Here is a 26,466-nt window from a genome sequence, read left to right as displayed (position 1 = left end):
TGGGACAGGAGTGCATGTGCTCCATTTTCTCATCTCATCAATTAAAACCACCTTTTCACCTAGCAGCGGTGTGTACAGTATCGCAGGACACCAGAAGAGTTTATTTACAATCAAGGCACTTTTACATGATCAGCACAGAAACAGAGCCTCCGTGTAAAACATGATATAAAATCTAATATATCGATGACAACACTGTCGATCTGTGAACAGTATACAGTAAATGTTCTATGCTGTTCTCTGAACACAATTCTTACAATTCTCTCTTGCCTATACACCTTAGTTTACAGTACATATTTCTGATACCTTTCATTGCTATGAAGTACGGCTAAATTTAACTTGTCTATGAATTGTTGCCTTGTCAACCACTTTGTTAACCACATAGCAGAAACAAGGACTCATAAAGACAGTTTTGACTTGACAGACAAATCGACAGACAAAGCGCCAAATCTCTACTCGGCTTTCTCCTTGCTGGGGTCCACCACAGGCTGGGCAGGCATGGTTGTAGGTGTGGCTGTGGCAGCGGTGGTCATGGTGGGGGCAACAGCAGGGGCAGGGGGAGGGGCAGGAGCAGGAGTGGGGATGGGGTCAGGGTCATCAATCAGTGCCTGTCTCCTCTCTCTCTCTTTTATCACCTGCACCAAGCAGTAGGTCACAAACATCACGGTGATGGTGGATATAGGGAAGCCTGGAGGGGACACAGTGGAGGCTCCATTGTCAACATGGTTGAAAGTAACAGTTACATTCTTTACAATGGATGTATGCCAGAGCTGCACCCATTACAGTGACTTAGATGTTACAGATTTTTTTTGTGCAGCAGCAATACCAGTCTCAAGTTACTACCTTTCAGAAGCAGTCTCTTGGCAACCAGCTTAGCGAAGTCCAGACTGTTCAGGGCCAAGATGTTGTAAAGCACAATTGTCCAGAAGTTGAAAGTGTTAAAGATAGCTCTAATTCTGCGAGACATGGAATCTGACATAGCCATCTGTGGGGGTAAATATTTACACATAAAAAAAAAACATTACAGCAGGCTAAATATATGTAACTGTAACCTGCAAAACCTTTTATTTCATAAATCCCATATGGCATCTCTCAATCCCCATTTCACTCACCTCTAAGGAAGCAAATGGCTCCATGGAGAAGAACTTGGCGGTCCACAGCTCAAAGTTCAGGCCAAAGCAGTTGAAGAAGGCCCAGATAAGGACCACCTCACAGGGTCCCAGCCACAGTATGGTGATGCCAAAGGTACATAGCGTTGCAATAAGCTCATTCCATACATTGTCATGCTTCCCTCCCAGGTAGTCATAAACATATCTGCAGAGCAAGAGTGAAAGAGCTCTGAAGTCTGGGATGCTTCATGTGACATTCTGAATTACAAGCAATAGTAAAAGTACTGCAATAGTGTTACATCGGAAGTTCTTGCCCAACAGAATGGACATAATATTGAATACTTTCAAGTTACTCTGACACACTTACTTGCAGAGCCAGTCGTTGATTCCTCTGTCAAAGTGTCTGTAAGGAAAAACAAGGAAGTACATTTGCATACTGTACCAGTACTGTATATATCATTCCAAAAAAAAGTTAACTTTTCAATTAGCAAAAAGGGGAGAGATTTTGTATACTTACGTTTCAGCAAACACATAGAGCATGGTGATGCATTTAGGGGGTTGGGGCGGGTCGAGATGGTCCAGTCTGGATATTGTGTTTATGACTCCAAACATCACAGCTGCTTTGACCCAGTCATACACCAGGTTGGAGTACGCCAATCCAACTAGGGAACACAACAAGAGACGCACATATGTACATATTCACATACACAGTTACATACATACATAATTGAAATCAACCTATTAAACAATGTTTTAAGATGAATAAACACAATTAAATGCTATCAGCCACGGAAATCTGAAATCGGTAACCACTTCAAAGCCAATCTTTCAAAGACGATCCACAGACCTACGGCCCAGTCTGAGAGGTGCTTGAGCAGTTTCAGATCAGTGGGGATGGTCAGAATGTACATAAAGTGGAAGAGGGTGTCCACCACTAAAATAGCCCCCAGGTGCACCAGACCCTGCAGACTGATGTTCCACATCTCCCTCTCCTTCCTGGTCAGGTCAGGGTTGTTGGCCTGTCAGGGGCAGGGGACACACGCAGGAGAGAAATGGGTTAGGGTTAGCATTAGGGTTACCCTAACCCTAACCTTAGCCTTTTCTCAATTGTTACTGTAGGAACACGACTACTTGTGCCCTCTCCTCTGTCCTCCACTCACTTTGTCCTCAAAAGGCATTGGAGGAGAATACATATATTCTCCAATGCGTTTTCAGTAGGATGCAAGTGGATGGAGGAGAGGATGGGAGTTGTGCTCCTAACAATTGAGAAAAGGCTTTGGTCATTATTAGAAACTCCATTCCTTGCGTCCTCTCCTCCATCCTCCTCAAAACGCATTGGAGGAGAAGATCTAGATTCTGCCCCCTGAGATATTCTCCATCAATGCTGTTTAAGAAGGAAGCAATTGGAGGACCGAGGAGAGGGCGTGAGGAATCAAGTTTCTAACAATTGGGAAAGGGCTATTTATGATACAGACCTGTCAACTGCTCTCAGTCATTACAGCTTTCTGTATATTCTATTCTGCCTGTAGGGGGCAGGAGACACACTTGGGAGATGTTTGCATGAGACAAACTTCTCTCAGTCATTCAATGTATGTTTTGTGTGTGCATCTACCATTCATTAGTATGTGTTTGTTTCATGAAATATGTAATAGAGGTAAAAAAACGCCATGTGTAAAACATATTTACCTGAACATAGAATTTATCGAAAGTCATGATGGGTCCGAAGTAGAAGAAGGGGAGGTAGAAGTTGTACTTGAGCAGCTCCAGGATGCTGTAGTTCCCTTCTTTCTTCTCACAGTTCTCCAGTGCGAAGCTCATACAGCGCATGATAGTAAACCCACAGCCTCCGTAGAACAGGACGTGGCGAAGATCAAACGAACCAGTCACAAAACCACTCTGAGAGGGAGAGTTTAAATAGAGGTTATGGTTGATTTACTCTACCTCTAATCACAAAACAGAGATGTCATGGGACAAGGTAAATGGCACACATTATTAGATGACACAAACTGACATTGAATGACATGTCATTATGATAATACAGTACAGAATGATATTTTAAACTTGGTAGATTTGAACCCTCAACTAATTCGGAAAAAAAAAAACATTCCATACACAGTACAAACAGCTTTAGCCAGTGACAGTGTGTAGCTGTGACCCACCTGCCAGGACACAAAGGGCTCCATCTTAAAGGTGGCGAGGGTGGTGAGGCCGGCCACATAACAGAGCCACCTGATTTTGACCAGGGAGATGCTGTAGAGCAGGACACAGTGGGACAGGATGAGGGTGATGTAGGTCCAGCCCATACTGGTCAGCACCGCCAGAATCCCATACACCATGTACACCAGGGACCTGTACTGTGGGAGAAAAACACAGTGTCATTACTAGAGAGCCAGACAGAGACCATGGAGAAAGGATTACCTATACAGCTGTTACTGCATAGCTGAATATGTAAACAATACATTTATACTATCGATGTTTTGGTCATATATTTTAGCATGGCATTCTCTCTTGGAGAGGCTCTGCTGACATGGCAGTTAGGAGAAGGATGCTGGCCAAAACAAACTGTCAGAATCCAGCTCTGTCTAAGTATAGCTTTCTCTAACATGCTCTCTACTCTCTCAATCTCTCCACCTGGACCCTCTCATCGCTTACTCCAAATGACATTAAAAAGCTACTACATGGTATACAACATAGTATGATTCCAGACAGTGACAGCAATGCTTTCAAATGGCAATACTGTAAGTCCATATTCTTAACACATCAATAATGTCTTGCAGAAAAAGCAATTTGTGATAGTATCTATTGCCGATGAATCCAAACTGTGTCCATTATCCATGTACTCAATTCCAGACCTTCTCATTAGATAGACTTGTGATAAATGCAGTAAATGCACCTGTGGAGCCAACAAGGAGCAGATCTTGGCGAAGAGCACATGACCAGACAGGGCGAAGAGGATGTGCTCTCGGAACGTAGAGAACCACATCACCCACTCAAAATCAGCTGTATCCTGCAGCGAGATCATCCAAGAATTAGACCAATCATCACATATCAACAAAGTAATTTTGATCAAAGGTAGGGAAAAGATCATTTTTCAGTTCTGCTAAATCTCACCATTCTCCTGCCAAAGTAGTACCATCCTGGCGTCACACTGGACTTGAAGGCCTTTCTGTTTGAATTAGCTGAAATAAGAGACAGAAATGCGTCCTTAGACATTTTGATAAAACTCATATTTTCATAGCAACATCCTGTAACTGCAATATCTCATCTGAGATGAGAACATGAATGCATCTTGTGTGATATAGGTTTACACCGTCTGCTTGACATTTGGCCTGGGTGCAGTGATACATTTGCTTGGGTGCCTCAGAAGAAAATCTCAGATTTGCACCCAGGCTACTAAACACTGGCTCGATGTGATTCCACAGGTCAAACCTCAAACCAGGTGAGTTGGAGGAGCCCTCTACTGTACATACATTACAAATGTACAACAAAGTTCCACATGATATGCACACAAACCCTATCTATCTCCCCCTTTGTTTTTCTACTTGTCGCCCTTGAGTGCAGACTGGGTTGCTTTTGTCACTGTTGACAGGCCCACAGTAATAAATGCAGGGCCACACAACAATCCTATTTCTTCCCTCTCCCTGTGGTATTAATACAGAAACCTGATCTCCACAGCGTGGTCGGCATAGCTCCAACTCCTGGCCCTCACCCAGACAAACGCCCCCCTGCCCTTTCCCTGAGACAATACCATACTGGAAGACTTTCCCCTATGCACTGCCATACAGGACAGAGCTATGGAGACAAATGCCTGCGCCTGGATGGATGCATTATGGACAACACTTGGTATGATACTGTATATATACAGTAGTGCCTACGTGACTCAACTACTATACTTACTGTCAAATACAATTTATTGGTGCGTATATTTTAACATCATATGAAAAACACCTTAATGAGTAGATTAATATGAGCACATGCACAGATTTTACTTTATACTACACAGCTCAATGTTACAGAGAAAAGCAACGTTTGTACTGGTCTCTTCCTCTGAACTCCCTTCTACATCCAAAATAAACCAATGTTGTAGCAGAGGTCCCAGCTGTGAATGGCCGGGAAGTTGAAAGGGTTCATATTTACTTAATTCCTCCCCATCCTGTGAGTGTGTGTGTGTGTGTGTGTGTGTGTGTGTGTGTGTGTGTGTGTGTGTGTGTGTGTGTGTGTGTGTGTGTGTGTGTGTGCCTGCGTGTGTGTGTGTGTGTCATTGTGTGTGATTGTGTATGCCTGTGTACTCACAGCTAGACACCTCAAAGATCCAGCTGGCAGCCCAGAACATGGACAGATACAGGATGGTGTTGTAGAAGTAGAGCTCATACTTGGGAAGGGCAGCCTTGATCCCCATGGTAGAACAGACTCCCACAGCTAAGGAGAGACCTGGAGAGATGCAACAAGGGTCAGTTAACAGCCAATACACTGAATGTTGTCAATTCACTGCACAACTACATCAAAATGTACAATAATGTATCAAACATCTCAGGTTGTTGCTAGTTCTCTGAACAAGATGTAGGCCTACCACACACAAACCTTTGCACTCCTGTGACTCCTAGACAATCTCTGATCTTCACTGCTTTGAAGGTGGTATACACAGGCCATAGATATGCAGGACAGCATAGACATTACTCTCACCTTATCTAATCCTTTACTCTGACTTTTTGGTCCCACTGACCCAAACTGCAGAAATGGCACATAATGGCTATCTTTAAAGCTGCCAATTTATTTAGAACTGTTTGCAATGACATTAAACATGTGAGTCTAAAGATACTGTACCATTTCAATATTTCAATCAGAGACAGATAACAATTTAATTGTGTAATTTAAGTGTGCAATTTAAGCGTGCAATTTAAGTGTGTAATTTAAGCGAGTAATGCAAGTGTGTAAAAATAGACCTGTTCCTTCATTCCAGTTTCAATTTAGGATAGTGTCACATGTATAAACTATTGTATTCACAGTAACACGGATAAGAGCCATTAAGATAGTGTTATCAGCCGCTTTGTACCAGGAAACAAAGCATGCAGATACCTACGGGCTCTTTTCATGTCGACTTTGAAGTTTGGTCCAAGTTATTAGGCATGTCAATTCAAAGCAAATATCTAATTTCAACTATTAGATGGGTTAAGTCAGCTATCGTGTAACTACTGTATGTAGTTTTTCTACAGTATAAACACAAGAGATATGTATCTCCATAAAATGTAGAGGATATTGATTACTTGTCAGTGGGTGTTCAAACATAATGACTAACGTGACTTGACGTTAGTCAAGACGCCAGTGATGTCTAGACGACAATGATGTCCTTAAAATGTTTATCTCTGAGAGGTAGAGGGCAGGTTTCCACTGATTAGGATTTGAGTTGAAGTCATCTGCAACATGCAGCTGCTTGCTATTTTTAACTTTGAAAGTCTTCTCTATTGAATTGATCCATTCAATAGGCTACATTAAATGATCCCATCAGATAGGCTATAACATTATGCAAATTCACAGTGTAATTCTCACTCTCACTGCACAATTGACTGTAAAATAGATATTTCATTTCAAATTCATATTTGCATAACCATATAATTATAATCACTTTTACACTGTTTTCTTTGCTTTCTGGAAAGAACATCGGTGAATTTTTATCAAGTAAACATGCAAATTTAATGTACCACAATAATGTTATCCAATTGCTATATCAAAAAGATTCTCTGAGATGTAAGCTGTTCAAATGCCATACAGTCATGCTCTGTAATTTGTCGCCGAAAAGTCCTGAGCAGCACCTGTTGTGGGACAGTACTGACCTTGAGCGCAGTAATGCAGCTGTAAACCAAAATAAACAAGTAAACAAAAAAGTATATTCAGTCCCTCTGAGACAAAAAAATAAAGGAAAAAATAAATAGATAGAAAAGAAAAGAATGGAAAACAAGCGGGCTATTGCATCTGTTCTGTATCTACACAGCCGATGGGTGGGCGGTGGGACCCACTGACTCCCGTTGCGGGAGCTGAGAACAGTTAAAGGTGAGCATGGATGTATTTATATTTTGACCAGTGCCACAGCGGGGGGCGGACCCGTAAGTGCCTGTCAAAACAATGCAGAGATAGCGGTATGCATGGCTGCCCGTTACATCTCCTATTTCACCCATGCATCTCAAGCAAAAGTTCATTGGATTTACCTTGTTTTCTGACTTTCCAGCGAGGAGGACAGGTCCAGTTCAAAGAACGAGAGCTTTGTTAGTTGTGGAACTCCAAGCCAGAACTGTTGAAACAAAATGCACAAAGGCTTTTTGAGCATGAACAGGGGTATCAATTTCAAGTTTTGAATTTATTTGGGAGCCATCCTCTGAAGTTTCTTTGGTCTTTTTCAGATAAAATATTGACTAATGTTAAATTCTCTCTCTCTCTCTCAAAAAGTAAACTTGCATAATTAAATAGTGTCTGATAAAAAATTACTGATAGAGTAGGTGGAGGTGACTAAGAATTGAATTGGCTGATCTCAACCATCTCTGAAAATCAATGTGGTTGTTTTTACATGCCTTTGTATTGATAATTGATTGGCTCCTGGGGGGACAATGCCAATCAAAGGTATTGTGTCAGGGGCATAATAGGTGCCCCTGCTTTGAATTGAAAAGTGATGTAACTTTGAAGAACGCTTAGTTTTTCTCCTCTCTCATCTTTGTTATTTTCCATAGTCATGGCTGCCAGGTCTGTTTTGGGATGGTCTAAGCCTGTAGTCATTTTGCGATGTGGCCAATTCCATGCCACACATTATACATGGCCATATCAGCAGTGAAATAACATGCAGTGCCCACTAGTGACTACAATACAGTGTTACAATACTTAAGTGTCCTTGTCAATACAATATAGCCTTGTCATCACTAAAGCGTTATCAATAACAATAAGCATGGGTCAAACTGATTGTGTCGAAAGAGAGTTTGACACTTCAGCTTCAGAGTTTATTCATCTTATCATTGAATTTACCATCTCTTTGGCGCTCTCCAGCCATATTGACTCAGACCTCAGCATTCAGCATCCAACAATGATCCTTTGTAGATGTAGACCTCCTCAATAAAGAGCTAAGAAAAAGGCATCAGTATATCAATGTCCCATGGGTTCTGCTTATACCATTATACCCAGTGTAAATCCACGGGGAGTTCTTGAGAAAGGCACGGTTGCTCAGGAGATGTTATTAGCATGCCTGGAACAATGGAAACGGGACATGAGGGAGTCTCTCCATGTTAACCCACCAGTGTTTGTCACCAGTTGAGCTGTTTGTTCATCACGGAAACTTGCTCTACTGCTCTGAGACAATTCAAATGTAGTACTGTGTAATGTAAACTTCCTACTCAAGATTTGGTGCTTTTGTAATGTATTCAATTCTATTTTTGATGATCAGATTAGCAAGAGAGAGATATCACAATGTTAAGCATTTACTGTCTTCACTGAATGTAGATTACTGTAAATCAAGCCCCATGTGGAGAGAACACAAAACTCAACTGCTACAGTAGCTCAGTTTATAAGTTTTTCATTTATTCAATCTGATACTGAGACAATGGATATACACAGTAATCATAGTATGTAAGCACATAGTAGTTACACGTTTATTATTACTATAAGTAGGCACATTGTAATTACAATGTATTAATTAATACTGTATATTAACAGAACTTATGTGAGGATCAATGAGAATGCTGTTACTGTCCTTTGCTTTTGTTTGACAGTACATTATAGGATATTTATTGTTAACGTTGTCTTACTGATAATCGTATTGATTGTTGAGCTGATTATATTATTGGTGACCACGTGTATAAAAAAGTAAATCTGTAATAAACTCATAATGGATGCACATGTAAACAATAGCAGTGGTTTGAGCTAGAACTAATAAGAGGTAGTTCAGTCAGAGTAATTCTACTCCTTCTTGCTAGTCTCCTGTCCTTTAAAGATGGGGTACTTGCTCTCCACCTCAGCCCAAGACATGGTGCCATTGGCCAGATCACAGATAATCCCTGGCAACTCACTGACCTGGAGGGGCAACACAGACAGTTAACATTCTCTTTCTCTGAATGAAAATATTGACCTCTGTGATATGAAATTCCATTAAATCATCATTCATTCTCCTACCTCGGCCCTGATCTGTGTCATGGAGTCACGGTCCCTCAGAGTGGCTGTGTGAGGGGTCTTGTTCACTGTGTCAAAGTCGATGGTGATGCCAAAGGCCACTCCAATCTCGTCGGTCCTGGCGTAGCGCCTCCCGATGGATCCTGAGGAGTTGTCCACTTTGTGGGAGACACCGTTTTTGGTCATGGCTTCAGCTGCCAGGAAGGGACAAATAGTGATTTGGCATAAGAATCGTATAAGGTTCTTAATCAACCCTGCTGTATATAACTTCACTTTGAACAAAATATCATAAATAGTAGGAAAAAACATCCAAACTTTGTATTGAAATAACTGTTTTAAAAGCTATGACATGGATGAGATGAGTGCTCACATAGTTCCCGAACAAAAGGCACAAACTCCTGATTTTGGCTCAAAGGAAGGACGGAGCATTTGTATGGAGCTACAGTGGCAGGGAAGCTGAAATACTGGAGCAGAAAGAAAGAGAGAGAAGTATTGAACAGGAAGACTATCTATTTAACAGTTATTACATTGTAGCAACTGGTGTAACAAGAAGTTCAATGTTCTACAATAATAGTGTGTAGGTTATTCAGTGGGTATCATTGGGACTCGTTACCTCTTCAAAGTGGTCTTACCGTTCTTTGTTCATCGCCCTCCCTCACATGGAATGAGTGCTCGAAGATAGAGTACATGATTCTGCCGATGCCAAAGGAGGGCTCGATTACATTCGGGACAATCTCCTCCACTGTGAGAAAACAGAGAAAAACGTTTTCCCACAAAAACAAATACAAATGATTTTTTGTCTTCAACAAGGAGTGTAGAACCTTCTCTCACTGTGCAGAGTCTTCTGGAACCTCTTGACACTGACCATGTCTTTGGTGATTTTGAAAGATTTGCCATCTGTCTCAATGGTGAACAGCCTGAAGAAAGATAAGGGGTGCACAGTATTACTAACAAGCTTGAAACATGAACATTGCTGGTTGCTGGTCAGCATACATAAAATATGGATATGCTATACTGTATTCACATCGCTTACAACACTCACCCATCCTGATTGAGCACCTGCTCCTGGTCTGTGATGTAGCATTCGTCACAGATAGCCAGGTACTCCAGGACCAGCTTGGCATCTTTTTTATACGTCTGGCCAATGACTCCCTTGTTGGGCTCAAACTGGACAACGTTTACAACCTTGTAGGGCATAGTTAAGGAGAGTGACCACCGGAAAGGACTATGTGAACATGGAAAAACAGGAAAAAATAAATAAATAATAATAATTTTATTTTCAAGCTACTGATTGAAATGATCAATCAGACAATCACAGCAGAAATGTGCAATAAGATATTGCCTAATGCCTAGCTCTCTAAAATGGGTAAAGGAGGATATGGGTTCTTTCAGGGGCTTCTCGGCCACTAGAGGGATCCTGGTGGCTCTTGAATGGCATGACAGGTCATAGCAGGAACGGTCAGCACACCCCACAATCTCAATCCAGCCCTGTGGGGAATAAAACAGTGTTCAGCACCGACAGAGCTGAGGTGCAGTCATCAGGACAATATGGTTTTGGTGGACTTACGTAGGAGGTTTTGGTCTCTGCATCCCAGCAGTCGCAGGCATAGTGGGCCATCTCGTTGTCCATGTGCTGGCGGAAGCGCACTTTCTCTTTGGACAAGCCCACTTTGATCAAATAGAGGTAGATTCTCCCAATGAAATAACCTAGCACAGAGTTATTGATCACTCCCTGAAATAGAGACAAAGAGTTCAGACCAAAAAGCACAACATATTATTTTTGCTCCGGGGTTGGTTATGCTAATGCTGATTGGGCATTGTTTTCTCTCACCTGCTCTACTGCATCCCCCAGCCTCATGATGTGAGCAGACTGGCCGCTGGTCTGGGCCTTGGAGGAGTACAGCAGGATCTCCAGGTCAGCCACATTGGGGAACTTGGGGTGGACCTTCTCTGTCGGGTCCACAAAGTGCTCAATCTCAGCCATGGTAAACTCTCTAAAAGGAAGAAGGTAAAGGATCACATTTTAAACGTATCCTCCTGGCCAGACATGCTATTTTACATGAATGCTATGGTAAAACAAAGCTCAAAAGGAGAGAGTCAATTCCCTTAAAATGTCAGTCAATTCAAGGAAAGTCAGAACACGGGGGGTACAGTATCTTACCGAACACGGATGAGGCCGGAGCGAGGTGAAATCTCGTTCCTGAAGGAGTTTCCAATCTGGGCAGCACCAAAGGGAAGCTTTCCCTGGTTGAACTCCAACAGGCGTTTGAAATTGAGGAACATTCCCTGAGCAGTTTCAGGCCTCAAATAGCTGTGTTGGAAAAAAGGATCTAATAATCATCATTATAATGCACATTTTAATGCATCAAGCAATACACCATGGGCAACCTCTACTACATTTACTGTATTTATATTTGGGAACATCAGAACTCAATACAGATGCTCCACAACAGCAGTTGGTCTGTACCCTGCCATGTTCCCCCCGGGCCCGATGGATGTCTTGAACATCAGGTTGAAGGAGATGGGAGTTGTGAGCTCATTTCCTGTGGGGGGAGATTTTACGTTGTATTTCACAAAGAGGTCGGCCAACTGCTGCTGAGAATAGTTGTCCATCTGAAAAGATAAGGTGCACAGACCTTCTGTCAGAAGTCAAGGCAGTTGGCTTTGTGTCACGACAGCTTAGTGTGTAGAAAACATCTAATTAATACTGTAGATAAAAGACCACTTCATTGACACTAGATCCTCATTTATGCCTGAAAATAGGTGTTTTAATCATTTATATGGGAAGTGTAGACATGCTTTGATGTTTCGAAATGGTCACACCTGAGTAATGACGTCCTCCATCTCAGTTGCCTTCTCCGCTGAACATTTTTCATCTGACATCAGTTTCTTTAGGTGAGCTGAGTGAAGAAAGTTAACAAAAGTTGTCTTGATGTGAGTGTATAGTACCATGAAAACCAGAAAAGAGTGAAAAATGAAATATTACCCCCTTTAGTTTAGACACAGAATCAGTAGATGGATTGGAGGGTAAACACATTACGGACCTTTTTTTGGTTTCTTTTTTTTGTGAATAGCGTTTACCCACTTTTAATGAAAATCAATGGGTTTTAACGTTAGCATTTATATTAGTCATTGTCTCCGGTGTCCAGCATTTACCCACCTTTTTTATTACAGCTACAACCCTGAATAGTTTTACTGCATTGTACAACCTACCGTATATGACTCTCTTGGTTGATTTCACACTGACTCATGGTGAGTCGATGTGAGAGCAGTTAATATACGATAGGTTTTACTTTCATTCTACCTAAAAATTAAAGGTGAGCGTTCACTTTCTTTCTAGTATGATAGAAAAAAGGAACTAAACGTTATTTAATCCACTGTAGGCCTATTAGACCTTATATAGCATACTTTGTACACCAGAGGATCCAGAACACAGGTTCTCAACCAAACATTACAAAGCCCACATCCCCTCAGGGTGGAAAGCTGACACCCAGTATTTTAAAAGCTTACAGGAGCAATGGAGTGGGGAAGGCAGGGTAGTGGTGCACCTCGACTCTGATTAAAGAATTCTATGTTGACATTACTGGATGGCCTCATATATGGAGTAGACTCACCTTTGAGAATGTGGTCGGCCCGGAAGCACTCCCCTGTCTTGACATCTTTCACCATGTAGTCAGCAAACCTATCCACATGCCCTGATGTCCTGTAAAATAAATCCACAAATGAATGCAGGCTCTTCATCACATGTCCACTTGGTACCCTCAATCTGTGTACATGTACTTTCCAATCAGAAAGCATAAGACTAAAAACCCAGATCTCCATGCCATATCACCATACAGTAACAGTATATAGATGAAGTGAAAAGATGGAGCGCAAAGCCTGTGCAACCCACTTGAGAACCGTCTCCGGGGTCAGCATGGTGCAGTCAATCTCCAGGATCTGCTCCTCCTGGATGAAGTGCTGCCTCCAGGCCTGCAGGATGTTGTTCTTCAGGGCACAGCCCACAGGGCCAAAGTCATACAGGCCACTCACACCTGAGACACAGGCCATAGGGAGTCAGTCACAGCAGAAAATGTTGTTTGACAGGGAGTTGTGGAACATATACAATGAGAAATAAGAGACATGCCCTGATGTGTGCACTTTGGGATATGAGTGTCGTGCTGTGCCCCTGAGCAACTACTACACACTCTGTGTGTTATTATACAGTATGTGAGCTTTCTTTTCCTCCCTGAGAGAGGTATTGACATACAGGGATACTAATCTATCCTTGAGGTAAAGTAAGGAGGCTATAAAACATGGGTGTTCCTGTCCACCTCATTTTATGGCATGTTGGTCTTGATCGACAGCAGGCTAAACTCAAACTATGTTCAAACTGTGTTGGGAGGAGGACAATAAGTTACTGTACTAAAAACGATTCTAGACTAAACTATTGCAAAGTGTTTCTGTTGTCTTCATTTGTACAGGTAAAAATCAATACCTATTTTCTGTCTTAAAGAGGAAATTACATGATTGTAGAATGGAAACCAATAGTACTGCAGTGACACGGTCTACTTATAATGAAACTCAGTCTTTTACCTCCATATATGGCAAAAGCCTGATCATAAAAGAATCGTCTCTTCAATGTATCTTCCATCTTGGATCTATCAACAATGCCATCCTTGGGCTGCAAAGCCAGTTCCTGCAATGCAAGTTTGATAAGAAATACAATATATTGAGTTTTTCTTGAGAGGGAAAATGTACCTGATCATTTTTGAGAGAAACAATGAAATTATCATTTCCATAATTTCCTAATGATAGCTAATCAACTATGCAGAAAAGGGATTGTGCACTAATGTTTGACCTTAAATAGGGACCTTGACCCCCTCACCTTAGCTTCAAGAATTCTCTTCCGTGCTTTCAACTCTGCCACTCCTTTACTCATGTCCGCGTCAAAGGAATTCTCCTCTTTCATCTTGCGCACCAAGTCACCCTGGAAAAAGTTGTCATGTCAACACTCTTGTAATGTTTGTTTTTATTAAGTGACAGTGGCACACAGTCTTATTTAATCATAATTCAATAAGATTGTTTTGATAAGAATTTTTCACCTAGAACAGAACATTTTCGCATAGAAGACAGTCTGTGGATGTTGCGGAAATATTGGATGAGAGCGAAATGTAATCCAGATGATTACGGCTCCGCTTCTTTACGAGTCGGTTGTGCTTTGGTGAAATAAAACCTTATTCAAATCAATTAATCTTTATTTATACATTCACATGTAAATTATGTCGCTAATGCACAATTGATTCGCCGATTCAGAGCCGTTTGCTCCATCATAGACAAGCAGTTCTCACCTGTTCCTTCACGGATTCCCTCAAAGGAGCCAGCACCTCTTCCATATTGCCACTCATATTTCGGTAGACGATAACCTTCTCTTCTGACCTCGGATAAACTGCCTTATCTCTGAGGATCAGCCAGCATAAGGAAATGTTTGTAGACCATGGCGCGGAAAGTAATGGGAGGCGCCGGAGTGGCCTCGAGCGCGCAATTGGGCAGACTGGAGACTAGAAACCAGTGCTCGCAGTTGCATCAGCTCGAGCGTATATTTTTTGTAGAAAGAGTCGCTTTCGAGCAGTGGTCTCTTGCACCAGGCTGCAGGTGTGCATTATAGTGTTAGTCAATTTCAAAATGAAATCAGAGGGAATATACACTCACCGGCCACTTTATTAGGTACACCTGTTCAACTGCTTGTTAACGCTTTACTGTAATCCAATGGTGTGGGGAATATTTTCTTGGCACACTTTGGGCCCCTTAGTACCAATTGAACAGCGTTTAAACGACACAGCCTACCTGAGTATTGTTGCTGACCATGTCCATCCCTTTATGACCAGTGTACCCATCTTCTGATGGCTACTTCCAGCAGGATAACGTGCCATGTCACAAAGCTCACATCATCTCAAACTGGTTTCTTGAAGATGACAATGAGTTCACTGTACTCCAATGGCCTCCACAGTCACCAGATCTGAATCCAATAGAGCACCTTTGGGATGTGGTGGAACGGGAGATTCGCATCATGGATGTGCAGTCGACAAATCTGCAGCAATGATGCTATCATGTCAATATGGACCAAATGTTTCCAGAACCTTGTTGATTCTATGCCACAAAGAATTAAGGCAGTTCTGAAGGCAAAAAGGGGTCCAACCGGGTACTAGCAAGGTGTACCCAATAAGGTGGCCGGTGAGTGTATGTGCACTCTGCAATTTCTTCATAAAATCCATTCATTATTTACAAACAGCTGGATCTGCACAACCAAATATGGGACATTGACACATACATTCCTCAAAGGGGGCATAATGTGGATATAATATCAGATTAAGATCGATAACTGGATCACTATATGAATAAATGTTAAGCTTGTGTTAAACATACAAACTTTATATATGGACCATGTGTACAAGCCGTAAAATAATCTTGTTCTTGAAACCAGAACACGAGATTGCATTACTGGAGAGAAAAGTCAACCGACGCCCCCTCATGGGCAATCACTTTTCATTTTTCAGACACTTCACACAAATACATAGGCATTGTCCAGTAAGTGCTGGCTCAGTTTATTGAACCAAATTGCTTTCCATAGTTTGATTCAATCTCTGCCCATACCATGGAATGGTGAAAGCCTCTTCCCACACATGACAACCTGAACAACATTTCTCCCTTTTTAACATGGTTGAGAGGTGCCCTCCCGAAGCTCCTTCCAGGAGGTGGGTGAATATTTATCAAGGGAACAAGCAATTACTGTGTAACCCTTTTATAACTGTTAGGTACAATGATTACATAACATTTGTTTTGAAATTCAATTTCAGTGGTTGCAGTGTTGTAGAACACAAAGGGACATCATCTGTGCACATCGATTGCATCTTGAATTACAGTTGCAATAAAATTGTTCCTATGGATGCATATGTAAAAATGTCCATGGGTTTTCAAAGGAGTGATTGGCAGACGAGCAAGAGGTTTATTCCTCAACCGTGTCCTTCTTGCTAGTCTCCTGTCCTTCAAAGATGGGGTACTTGCTCTCCACCTCAGCCCAAGACATGGTGCCGTTGGCCAGGTCACGGATGATCCCTGGCAACTCACTGACCTGGAAGGGGAACACAGACAAGTTACAGTTACAGAATTACAAAGGGAGACAACACTTTTTGCTCATACAAAAGGATCCAGACCAGTAGGTCTTCATTACTCAAATGTACAGTATGCCTATCCATAGATTTCAGATCAGTGGTCTTAGGGAGGAAAGAGAAAAGGAACAATTCAGATCAAAATAATTATTTAGATCTCCTACCTCGGCCCTGATCTGTGTCATGGAGTCACGGTCCCTCAGAGTGGCTGTGTGAGGGGTCTTGTTCACTGTATCAAAGTCGATGGTGATGCCAAAGGCCACTCCAATCTCGTCAGTCCTGGCATAGCGCCTCCCAATGGATCCTGAGGAGTCGTCCACCTTGTGGGAAACACCGTTTTTGGTCATGGCTTCAGCTGAGAGAGAGAGAAAGAGGAAAGAACAAGTAAGTATTAGCAATTAAAATGAAATGACGTTTGAGAACATTACCAAAATGTAATTCTACAAAATAAATAAATAGTGTAGGTACAATATGTGCAGAACTCTGCAGACAACAACAGGACTAGGAACAGTGGATGGAACGGGTACTCACATAGTTCCCGAACAAAAGGCACAAACTCCTGATTTTGGCTCAAAGGAAGGACGGAGCATTTGTATGGAGCTACAGTGGCAGGGAAGCTGAAATACTGGAGCAGAAAGATGTCATTATTAGTGAGGAGGAAAATATAATCATATAATTGTTTTTGTTTTTTTACATGTAATCATAACTTATGCATACAAAGTATTTGTATCATCCCCCTCCCCCAGTTTTAATATCCCAGTGAATGTTTAATTGAGTTTCAATATCAATAATATTCCTACCGTTCTTTGTTCATCGCCCTCTCTGACTTGGAATGTGTGCTCAAAGATGGAGTACATGATTCTGCCGATACCAAAGGAGGGCTCGATTACATTGGGAACGATCTCTTCCACTGTGAATCAGAGAGAAACAAAAGGTAACACTTTAAGGTCTCCTGAATGATTTCACTGTGATAGATGTCCCTCCATCCTTCAGAACAGCAAAGAACCTTTTCTCACCGTGCAGGGTCTTCTGGAACTTCTTCACACTGACCATATCCTTGGTGAGTTTGAAAGACTTGCCATCTGTCTCAATGGTGAACTCCCTGTGGAGACAATGGGTTTAACCTTGCAGTGAGACTGTGTCTAACAGCACGGTCACATGCATCAAACTATCCAAATAATCACAGACCCCTGCTTACAGCACTTACCCACTCTCATTGAGCAGCTTCTCCTGCTCTGTGATAAAGCACTCATCACAGACAGCCAGGTACTCCATTGCTAGCTTGGCATCTTTCTTGTAGGCCTTGCCGATGGCTCCCTTGTTGGGCTCAAACTGGACAACATTTACAACTTTGTGTGAAGTGGTTAAGGAGAAAAAGAGGAGGAAAAAGGCCACATGGAACAGCATACAGATTAAGGATTGAGCTATTGAAGATTGAGCTAATCAAGACAATAACATCAAAAATGGTGAATGATATCAATGGCCTTACTGGTCTCAAGGTCTTAGACTCTAAAATCCTCTTCGTAAACTATGAATGAAAGGATATGGGTTCTTTTAGAGGCTTCTCAGCCACTAGAGGGACCTTGGTGGCCCGTGCATGGCATTGCAGATCAAAGCATGAGCGGTCAGCACACCCAACAATCTCAATCCAGCCCTGTGTGGAACACAAAGAACAAACCCAATGTTATGGTGAAATCATCACAAGATTAAACCAAAATGTTTTAATTCTGGACAACTGTTGAGTGTGACCTACATAAGAGGTTTTGGTCTCTGCGTCCCAACAGTCGCAGGCATAGTGGGCCATCTCGTTGTCCATGTGCTGGCGGAAACGAAGTTTGTCTTTGGCCACACCAACTTTAGTAAGGTAGAGGTAGATCCTCCCAATGAAATATCCAAGGACGGAGTTATTGATCACTCCCTGGAACAGACATACAGAGCAATAAGGTTATATAACACCTGACCTTTTCATGCTTTTTGAACTGAAGGTTATTATGGGTTGCTATTCAGAGGTGAAGGCTCTCCCTCTCTCACCTGCTCTACTGCATCCCCCAGCCTCATGATGTGAGCAGACTGGCCGCTGGTCTGGGCCTTGGAGGAGTACAGCAGGATCTCCAGGTCAGCCACGCTGGGGAACTTGGGGTGGACCTTCTCAGTCGGGTCCACAAAGTGCTCAATCTCAGCCATGGTGAACTCTCTACGTGGGAGAAAATTGCCAGTTCATCTACAGGTGGAAAAAAAGTTATCATGAAAGCTAAGATAAAGCTGTACCAACCACTCACCTGACACGGATGAGTCCAGAACGAGGCGAGATTTCATTCCTGAAGGAGTTTCCAATCTGGGCAGCAGCAAAGGGAAGCTTTCCCTGGTTGAACTCCAATAAGCGTTTGAAATTGAGGAAGATTCCCTGAGCAGTTTCAGGCCTCAAATAGCTGAAAAATGTAGTCACATTCAGTAAAAGCTTGTACACTGTTTGACAACAAATATGAAACAACATAAAAGCAATAATTTAGATGTGTATGTGTCAGTATAACACATTTTAGAGTGTTATATTGGTCCATACCCTGGCATGTTTCCCCCTGGCCCAATGGACGTCTGGAACATCAGGTTGAAGGATATGGGGGGTGAGAGGTCATTTCCTGTGGTGGGTGACTTGACATTGTATTTTACAAAGAGATCTGTCAACTCCTGCTGGGTGTAATTGTCCATCTGAAAATGTTATTGAACAAAAACATTGTCAATCACTTGTACTTGTGTTCATTTCACTTGCCATTCTTTTGTTTGCAGCAAGCGAGCACTAACAGGAATCAAATCTGCATGAATAATCTGTCCAAGGTGATGAGGGTACAGTATGTTCTCTTATACTATACTTAATGTACAATAATGTATTTCTCTTAAATACAATTGTACAAACCTGAGTGACAACTTCCTCCATCTCAGCCTTCTTTTCAGCAGCACACTTCTTGTCAGACATCAGTTTCTGTATATGAGCTAATTTTTCAGAAAGAAAAAAATAACCAGTTATAAACAGGCTATAAACGCAAAAATAATAAGGTCTGCTTTGATCAAGTATTAAATCAAGAAAAACAACAAACATACATTCTACATTCTTCACCAGAACCTTATTTTTGTTTTACACTGTAACCAGGTTAGTTGTGTTGCATTGATTCCAAATGGACATTCTTGATCCAGAAGAATATTGCATTTAAGTTAACGTAACTTGTCAACCAGTTTCGATTGCATATGGGGGTTTGAAAAAGAAATACCATGCCTCTCCAAACTTTGGCCTAGCTCCAGCCCCTGATCCCAGAGCAGCCTGAGAGCAGGCATCCCTGTACCTCTGAGAGCCCTGTGTGATTCCTGCTGATCCAGGCACTTCCCTTCCCCCTCAGGCAGGACACTGATACTCAGGGCCCAGCCAACTAACAGGGACAACAGACTGAACAGAGGCAGAGCTGTGTCCACCTCTCCTCAAATGGAGGTATGTCTACTGTAGTGTCAGTGTGACCTACATAGTTGGTCAATTCCGATTTGGTCCATAGTTGGTCAATTTATTCATTAGAATGAAATGCACATTATGAAAATAAGGCATTTGACCATCAATATCATGATTGAACTGTTGAATTGACTTTCAGAGGAGTATGAATTAGCTGGGAATAGACTGACCTTTGAGGAGGTGGTCGGCCCGGAAGCACTCCCCATTCTTGACATCCTTCACCATGTAGTCGGCAAACTTCTCCACATGCCCTGATGTCCTTTAAAAATATCACTTCCATTAATTAACATAAGGAAAATCAATTGATGCTATGACATTATCAAAATAAACACAAATGTTTCTGCAACCGGGCTATGGAAGCTACTTAGAGTGGCAGCTCCCATGCTTAAAATCACAGAGTTAATATGTGCCAGTCAATCAAAACCCACAGATCAGCATGGTCTAGCTGTCTCTAGGAACCACAAGGCACTCTACCTCCCCCCTAAACAGTGCACTAGGTCACATATCCTTAAACCCAAACCATGTACCAGATTAAGATTCCAATAACATTTTACTTCTAGTGCAATATTTGTAAACTTGTGAAATAACTTGAAACCAACTAGAGCAATATCTGTATTCTATTATTAGTAGAATACAATGACTTCCTCATATTCTCACTACATTTGATGACAATAATGTGGCTTCCTTGTCCTCACTCCCTAGCAGAATAAAGGGCTCTAAATGTGCTTTGTGGTGCAAAGCCTGTGCCACCCACTTGAGAACCGTCTCCGGGGTCAGCATGGTGCAGTCGATCTCCAGGATCTGCTCCTCCTGGATGAAGTGCTGCCTCCAGGCCTGCAGGATGTTGTTCTTCAGGGCACAGCCCACAGGGCCAAAGTCATACAGGCCACTCACACCTGAAGGGAATAACCACTGTGTTAAAAAGGTTTTTGTGTAGTGCATCAACCTGATCGTATGCACTTTTCACTGATTACTGGCTCTTACCCCCGTAAATGGCAAAAGCCTGATCATAGAAGAATCGCCTCTTTAAGGTATCCTCCATCTTAGTTCTGTCTACTATGTCATCTTTGGGTTGCAAGGCAAGTTCCTGCAGGAGGAATTGTTTTATAAGACACAAAAGCAGTAGAAAATAATTCGAAAGATGGATGGCTGTCTACCAAACTTACTGTAATGGTCAGTAAGCCACATACACTACAATTAGGTTAAGCTGTATATAAGGTAAAAACTAGTGGAAAAACATTTAGTCTACTCCAATACGTTCAATGAAGAGACATAACTGTATTGCATCAACCTCACATTGGAAACATGCTGTACAATTCAATCTACTTTGCTGGTCATGATGGATAGGAGAACTGAACTCACTTTAGCCTCAAAAGCTCTCTTCCTTGCTTTCAGCTCAGCTACAGCTTTAGTGACATCCACATCAGGGGCATTCTCCTGTTTCATTTTGCGCACCAAGTCACCCTGTAAGAGATATACAGATGGTCAATCACCTAATACTCAGAGAATTTCAGTGTCAAGTTTGGATTTCTGTTTCGGTGAAGGGCATCTGCTGACGTTTGGCGAACTTCATCGTCTCCTAGCGCTGCTGAAGACAAGAGCACAACGCAGTACAGTAGTGTAACCTTTCCACCCAAAAAGATGACACACTGATCTGGATCTGAGAGCGTGCTGAAACGTGGCACCCCTAAGGGAAAGCCGCAGCAGGGCGCAGGACGCAGGACGCTCATTGACAGAATATAGCAAGCAAGCTAACCAGGCTGATGTTAGCTAGCCACATCATGTCATTGTTCTAACGTTAGCCAGACGCTTTACAGTTAGCTGGCAACCTGACAATGGCATAGCTACTTTTAAGTGCTTGTGATTCTAGTGACACAATAAATGAATAGACGTTGCAGTGGGGGTCTCTACAACAGCTTTAGCAAATCGTCAATAATATAGATACAAATTGTATGGTACAATTTAGCTACCTGTTCTTTCACTGCCAGCCTGAGTGGGGCAAGCACCTCTTCAATATTCCCATCCATATTTTGTCCTTCGGAAAGCTCAAGCCAAAGACTTTTCTTATTCTTCTTTTTACGCAAGCAGACCGAGAGAGAGAACGGCCTGTTTTGGGGCGGAAAGAGGAGTGGCTGCGGTACGACTTGGACCCTCGGCACCAAGAATAGAGTGGTAATCTCAGTGCTGGTCCTCAGCAGTGCTGATGTTGCGGTACGAAGCATGGACCGAGGGCTGAGCGGTAATATGTGTGGAACAGAATGATGAAATCTCCGGAAACAAGTAAATGCAGCTCTAATAACCGAGTGGCACTTTCGCTATTTCCTGGGTTGCCAAGTCTTTATTTCAGGATCCACTATCAATACCCTCGACCAGTATTTACTTTCTTCACCAAGGGCCATGTCAAATGAAGTGTTTAGATTTCTGCGCATCATCCTGCTATGTGATTTCTACTGTTTCTATACAGCCACACTGTATCCACAGCCATGCACAGCACCACCCCTTCTGCAGCCACCGCACCCCCACACATGTATTTTTGTTCTAACCTGGCAACTCTGCAAGTCTACCAGGAAAATGCACTTGGTTTAGTATCAGCAGATTCAACGACTATAGATTTCTGCTCTAATTTCAGTGTTTCACCTTTCACAACCGCCGGATGGCAGTGTTACTTTATTCTGGCTCACCCAAAAACAAAACATTTCACCCTGTAATTTGGCCTTTTCTATTTATGCATTGGCATGGGTGTGGCTGTGGAAGCGTGTAGAAAAGGCAAAACAGAGGTAACAAAGTATCCTGAGCTCAAACAGTGCAGTCATACACTGGTGTTTGTCAACCTCCATCATCCCTCTCAGATGTTTTTCATTCTTGTATAATCCTTTTGAAAGTTGAGTATTGACTTTGGTGGGGATAGGTCAAATGTTAAAGTCTCTGGACATTTGATAAGCTTTCATTGTATAATTAAATATAATATATCTAAATTCGAAATAAAATGCAGTTTAATTTCATAATGAAGAACATTTCAAATTATGTGACACACATTTCTCCATGAAACAGGTAGAAATCTCACTTTGTATGGAAGGCATGCATATCAGCAGGCTCTTGGTGGGTGTAGTCCTCTTAGTCAGCTGGGCTCTCTTCAGGTCAGAGCACAGCGCTTGTTGTGTAGTCTTACTCACTCTTTTCTCCCTCTCCTGTACTAAGCCAAGCTTCTCTATGTGAATCATCTAAGAATGAGAAGTCACATGATATTAATATCAGGATAATTATAGTGATGATTATCCCAATGTTCTTGTATTGCTTAGGTTGACCCCTCACATCTTTAGTGCCCTTCCATAATGCTACAGTATAAGCCGTAGGACTCCAGTGAAGACAGGATATTTCTCCCAGGGTCTGGAAAGAGAGGGACACTTTGTCTGTCCCACTGCCTGGTCGTCTGACTATCTTCCTTATGACAAGGTACCCACAAGGTGGCGACATAGACAAACTAATAATAAGGGCATGGAGAAGCAATCGGAATCATATAAAGCTTCTCTCAAAGGTGAATGTTCCCTCAAATCTTGATAACCATAAACAATGCGGAACATTTAGGTTATACAGACCGTGTCCCATAATTCAATGTAGTGCTTGGTAGAATAGCTTTATTCTGACAGAACGTCATGCTGACCATAGGCAGTTCTTGTCCAGTATGATTAAATCTTTGCATTAGGCTACACAAGATGAAAGATACACTCTAAGGAACATTTCCATTACTGAGTTCAGATGTTTATTGGCTCACTGGCGGTATATTTTGTGGGAATAGAGAAGTGGGCTGAGGACAAGGTTTTACTGGAACAGTCAGTGAATGTACACTAGTGCACTTCAACTTATGTGTTGCTTCTGATGGCAGTACCATTTTCTGCACCGTTTTCTGAAAATATTGACCGTCACTACCATGAAACACTATTGTCATCGAACAGCATTCAACAGTTTCACTTCAGTTTATGATCCCAAAGTCATATCTTATGCATTTCAGACAGGAGGGAGACCTTGTTATCCATCAGCACATTGTGTCTGTCAATTACCCACCTCACCATGACAATCTTTTATTGAGAAGGACCACATTTATTTGACAAGTTTAGGATGAAAGGGTTCAATAAGTCCCAGAGAGGGTTATTTCGGCATTCAACTTTCAGACCAAACTCCCACCTTCATAAAACAGTCAATAGCGAGCAGCCTGCCAGCATACCCAAGTATACCCTTGTTAATTTAAGTTCAAAATATGTCACAGTAAGTGTCCTATCAATCTCTGTGAAATACTCACCACATCTTGTCTATTGGAATGATAAAACCATTCAAAATTCATTGTGCAATATGTATGTACCTCAACCATGGCTGATGCAAATATGACCAGCATTGTCAGGTTCAAATACATTTACTGTACAAGGAATACTATGGGCCTTCTTAATCAATAATAGAAGATACACAATCAATCTACTTTTTAAGGTAAAGGCCTACTCTAAATGCTCCAATAATAGTCCACAGGTTACACTTTGTATAGATAGTAGTATTTAAATAACCGATACTGTAATACTACAGATTGTTTAAGGTTCATTTGGTGTGGTCAGGGGTTACTACAGGGCAACAACATGGCAGGGGAGTTGCTGAGGTTATTAGAGGGCAAGCAGGGAGGTAGGTTTACAAATAGTTTATCTACACTAGATCTACAGTAAATAAATACCTTCCCCACAAGACAAGGCCCTGTATTTATGAATAAGGTGTATATTTTATATTATTAGCCGATTTTAGCCTTTGTGCTTCAATACTTCCATGTTAACTATGCCTACTGCTGTGCTGAGGCTGGCACGTTGTATTGACTTGAATGGGAAAGATAGGAAGTGGAACAGCTGTCCTAAAAGGGCTGCGCTAAAAACCCTAAATACAGCTTTTCAAGCTGCAAGTCATGATACCGTGCTTTTTTATATCGGTACTGTAATAACAGGACCCTTTCAAGGAGGAATTCCAAAAAGCTCCCTTTACCCTGCAGTTGTAATTTTCTAAATATGATTATTTGTGTGCCTGAGTGAGTCCATTAAAATAGTGCTGTGCTCAGACCCACAGTCTTGTCAATTAATTCTGTTTACTGGCTGGTGCTTGTGGCTTCTTTGGGTTCTCAATGACTCTCTATCTCAACAACCACACACACTTGATATTAAGTCTTTTGAGTGAAAATAAATGGTCTCTTTTGTTTCCAGTCAGTTGTACTCTAAAACATTTTTTCTAACTCCTCCAAAATATTGCTCCTATTTTGCCATGGAGAGAGAGAAAGCAGCACAACAACATCAAAGATACATTATGGGGAACATGAAAGGAACAAAATGATCTTATCAAATGTGTTACTTTGACAAACAGGTTGACAGTGAGAACTCCAAACAAATCTGATCTGCAGTTTGGGTCATTTTCAAACACATCAGTTTCAGCATAATGATGAAACCTGACTCATATTAGGCAAGGGTCCCTGAACAAATTCAATCTTGCATCCAGCAAAGTTGATGTAAACTAATGTGACAGGTAAAAAAATCCAATAAAATGCCTCTCTCTTGAAATAAACAACTGGCACTTTACAGTCTTCTCTCACTAATCTCTTTGAATAAAGAAGGAGCAGTGACATGTTTGTCATCTATTTATTTCCCCATTACTGGGGGGCATTTAATTATTAATTTGAATACTATCTGCTGATCCATCTTCCTATGGTCTTGAAGGAAAAAATCCACCCTAAGATATTTGATCTCTTCTCTTCTCACTGCATTAGGCAAACACCTCTTTAACCTAAACTAACATGTCCATAATGTAACACTCATATTTGATGAGATGAATCACCCTCATACAATAATAAATTGTAAATGAAGCATACTACACTCTAATAATATTTGTCTTGTTACTAGTTTAATGGTTTATAATTGAATTCAAGGTTTTATTCTGATGTCTCTGATAGACAATGTAATATTTCAGTTTTTTATTTTGAGTAAATTAGCAAACATTTCTAAAAACCTGTTTGGGCTTTGTCATTATGGGGCATTGTGTGTAGATTGATGGGGGAAAATAATTAATTTAATCCATTTTAGAATAAGGCTGTAACATAACAAAATGTGGAAAAAGTTAAGGGGTCTGAATACTTTCCAAATGCACTGTATAACCTGTGGATTCAAACCTATGAAAGTCAACACAATATTCATAAATATTTGAAAAACAAGTACAGTATTATGTAATATGTGTATTCAAAGCGACTATCAATAGTCAGTTTCTTATCATGGCAGCCATAAACAGATTGTTATTATCATGGTTTACAAGTAAGGCAACACCTTTCATCTTTGTGTTCGGTCATTTAAGGCAGTAGACATTAGAGCAATAGGTTCTAGAATTCTGTAATTCTGACTGCACAGTGTTGGCAACAGGCCAGTGAATCACTTTAGATCGCTCTCTCTCTCTCTCTCTCTCTCTCTCTCTCTCTCTCTCTCTGTATATGTATATATATATATATATATATATAGATATATATAGATATATATATATATATATATATATATATATATATATATAT

At 41.5% G+C, this 26,466-nt stretch overlaps 3 protein-coding genes across 4 annotated transcripts; all 3 read right to left on the bottom strand.

Annotated features, from left to right (window-relative positions):
• Positions 1 to 449: 449 nt before the first annotated feature.
• Positions 450 to 5,505, bottom strand: hhatlb (hedgehog acyltransferase like, b; the record flags this gene model as incomplete). The annotated part of the gene is made up of 11 exons (XM_083682757.1): positions 450 to 685; positions 841 to 982; positions 1,110 to 1,311; positions 1,474 to 1,509; positions 1,624 to 1,768; positions 1,954 to 2,125; positions 2,793 to 3,002; positions 3,266 to 3,460; positions 4,000 to 4,113; positions 4,218 to 4,285; positions 5,400 to 5,505. The coding sequence occupies 11 exons, from the start codon at positions 5,503 to 5,505 to the stop codon at positions 450 to 452; spliced, it is 1,626 nt and encodes a 541-aa protein (XP_083538883.1).
• A 3,226-nt stretch (positions 5,506 to 8,731) lies between these two features.
• LOC310806051 (glycine--tRNA ligase) lies at positions 8,732 to 14,673 on the bottom strand. 2 transcript variants are annotated; one of them, XM_083672002.1, is made up of 18 exons: positions 14,582 to 14,673; positions 14,336 to 14,449; positions 14,119 to 14,220; positions 13,827 to 13,929; positions 13,144 to 13,285; positions 12,866 to 12,954; positions 12,075 to 12,151; positions 11,719 to 11,864; positions 11,413 to 11,562; positions 11,083 to 11,245; positions 10,819 to 10,983; positions 10,633 to 10,739; positions 10,294 to 10,440; positions 10,083 to 10,168; positions 9,884 to 9,993; positions 9,622 to 9,715; positions 9,255 to 9,445; positions 8,732 to 9,155 (listed from the first exon to the last, which is right to left on the bottom strand). In XM_083672002.1, exons 3-18 carry the CDS (start codon positions 14,200 to 14,202, stop codon positions 9,042 to 9,044), a joined length of 1,968 nt encoding a protein of 655 aa, XP_083528128.1. In that variant the 5' UTR covers positions 14,203 to 14,220; positions 14,336 to 14,449; positions 14,582 to 14,673; the 3' UTR covers positions 8,732 to 9,041. The 2 variants fall into 2 exon arrangements, with proteins under 2 accessions (XP_083528128.1, XP_083528127.1); XM_083672001.1 differs by lacking the exon at positions 14,336 to 14,449 and having other exon boundaries at positions 14,582 to 14,661.
• Positions 14,674 to 15,803: 1,130 nt separating this feature from the next.
• LOC310806043 (glycine--tRNA ligase-like) lies at positions 15,804 to 22,135 on the bottom strand. Its single transcript, XM_083671988.1, has 17 exons — positions 21,863 to 22,135; positions 21,255 to 21,356; positions 20,877 to 20,979; positions 20,647 to 20,788; positions 20,063 to 20,151; positions 19,311 to 19,387; positions 18,960 to 19,105; positions 18,679 to 18,828; positions 18,431 to 18,593; positions 18,153 to 18,317; positions 17,947 to 18,053; positions 17,607 to 17,753; positions 17,416 to 17,501; positions 17,200 to 17,309; positions 16,931 to 17,024; positions 16,564 to 16,754; positions 15,804 to 16,362 (listed from the first exon to the last, which is right to left on the bottom strand). Exons 1-17 carry the CDS (start codon positions 22,112 to 22,114, stop codon positions 16,237 to 16,239), a joined length of 2,250 nt encoding a protein of 749 aa, XP_083528114.1. The 5' UTR covers positions 22,115 to 22,135; the 3' UTR covers positions 15,804 to 16,236.
• Positions 22,136 to 26,466: the final 4,331 nt, after the last annotated feature.

Source organism: Argentina silus, assembly GCF_951799395.1.
Source record: "Argentina silus genome assembly, chromosome: 1".
NCBI classification, from domain to species: domain Eukaryota; kingdom Metazoa; phylum Chordata; class Actinopteri; order Argentiniformes; family Argentinidae; genus Argentina; species Argentina silus.
Note: the sequence above shows the minus strand (reverse complement) of the source record. Positions and strands in the feature narration are given on the sequence as shown.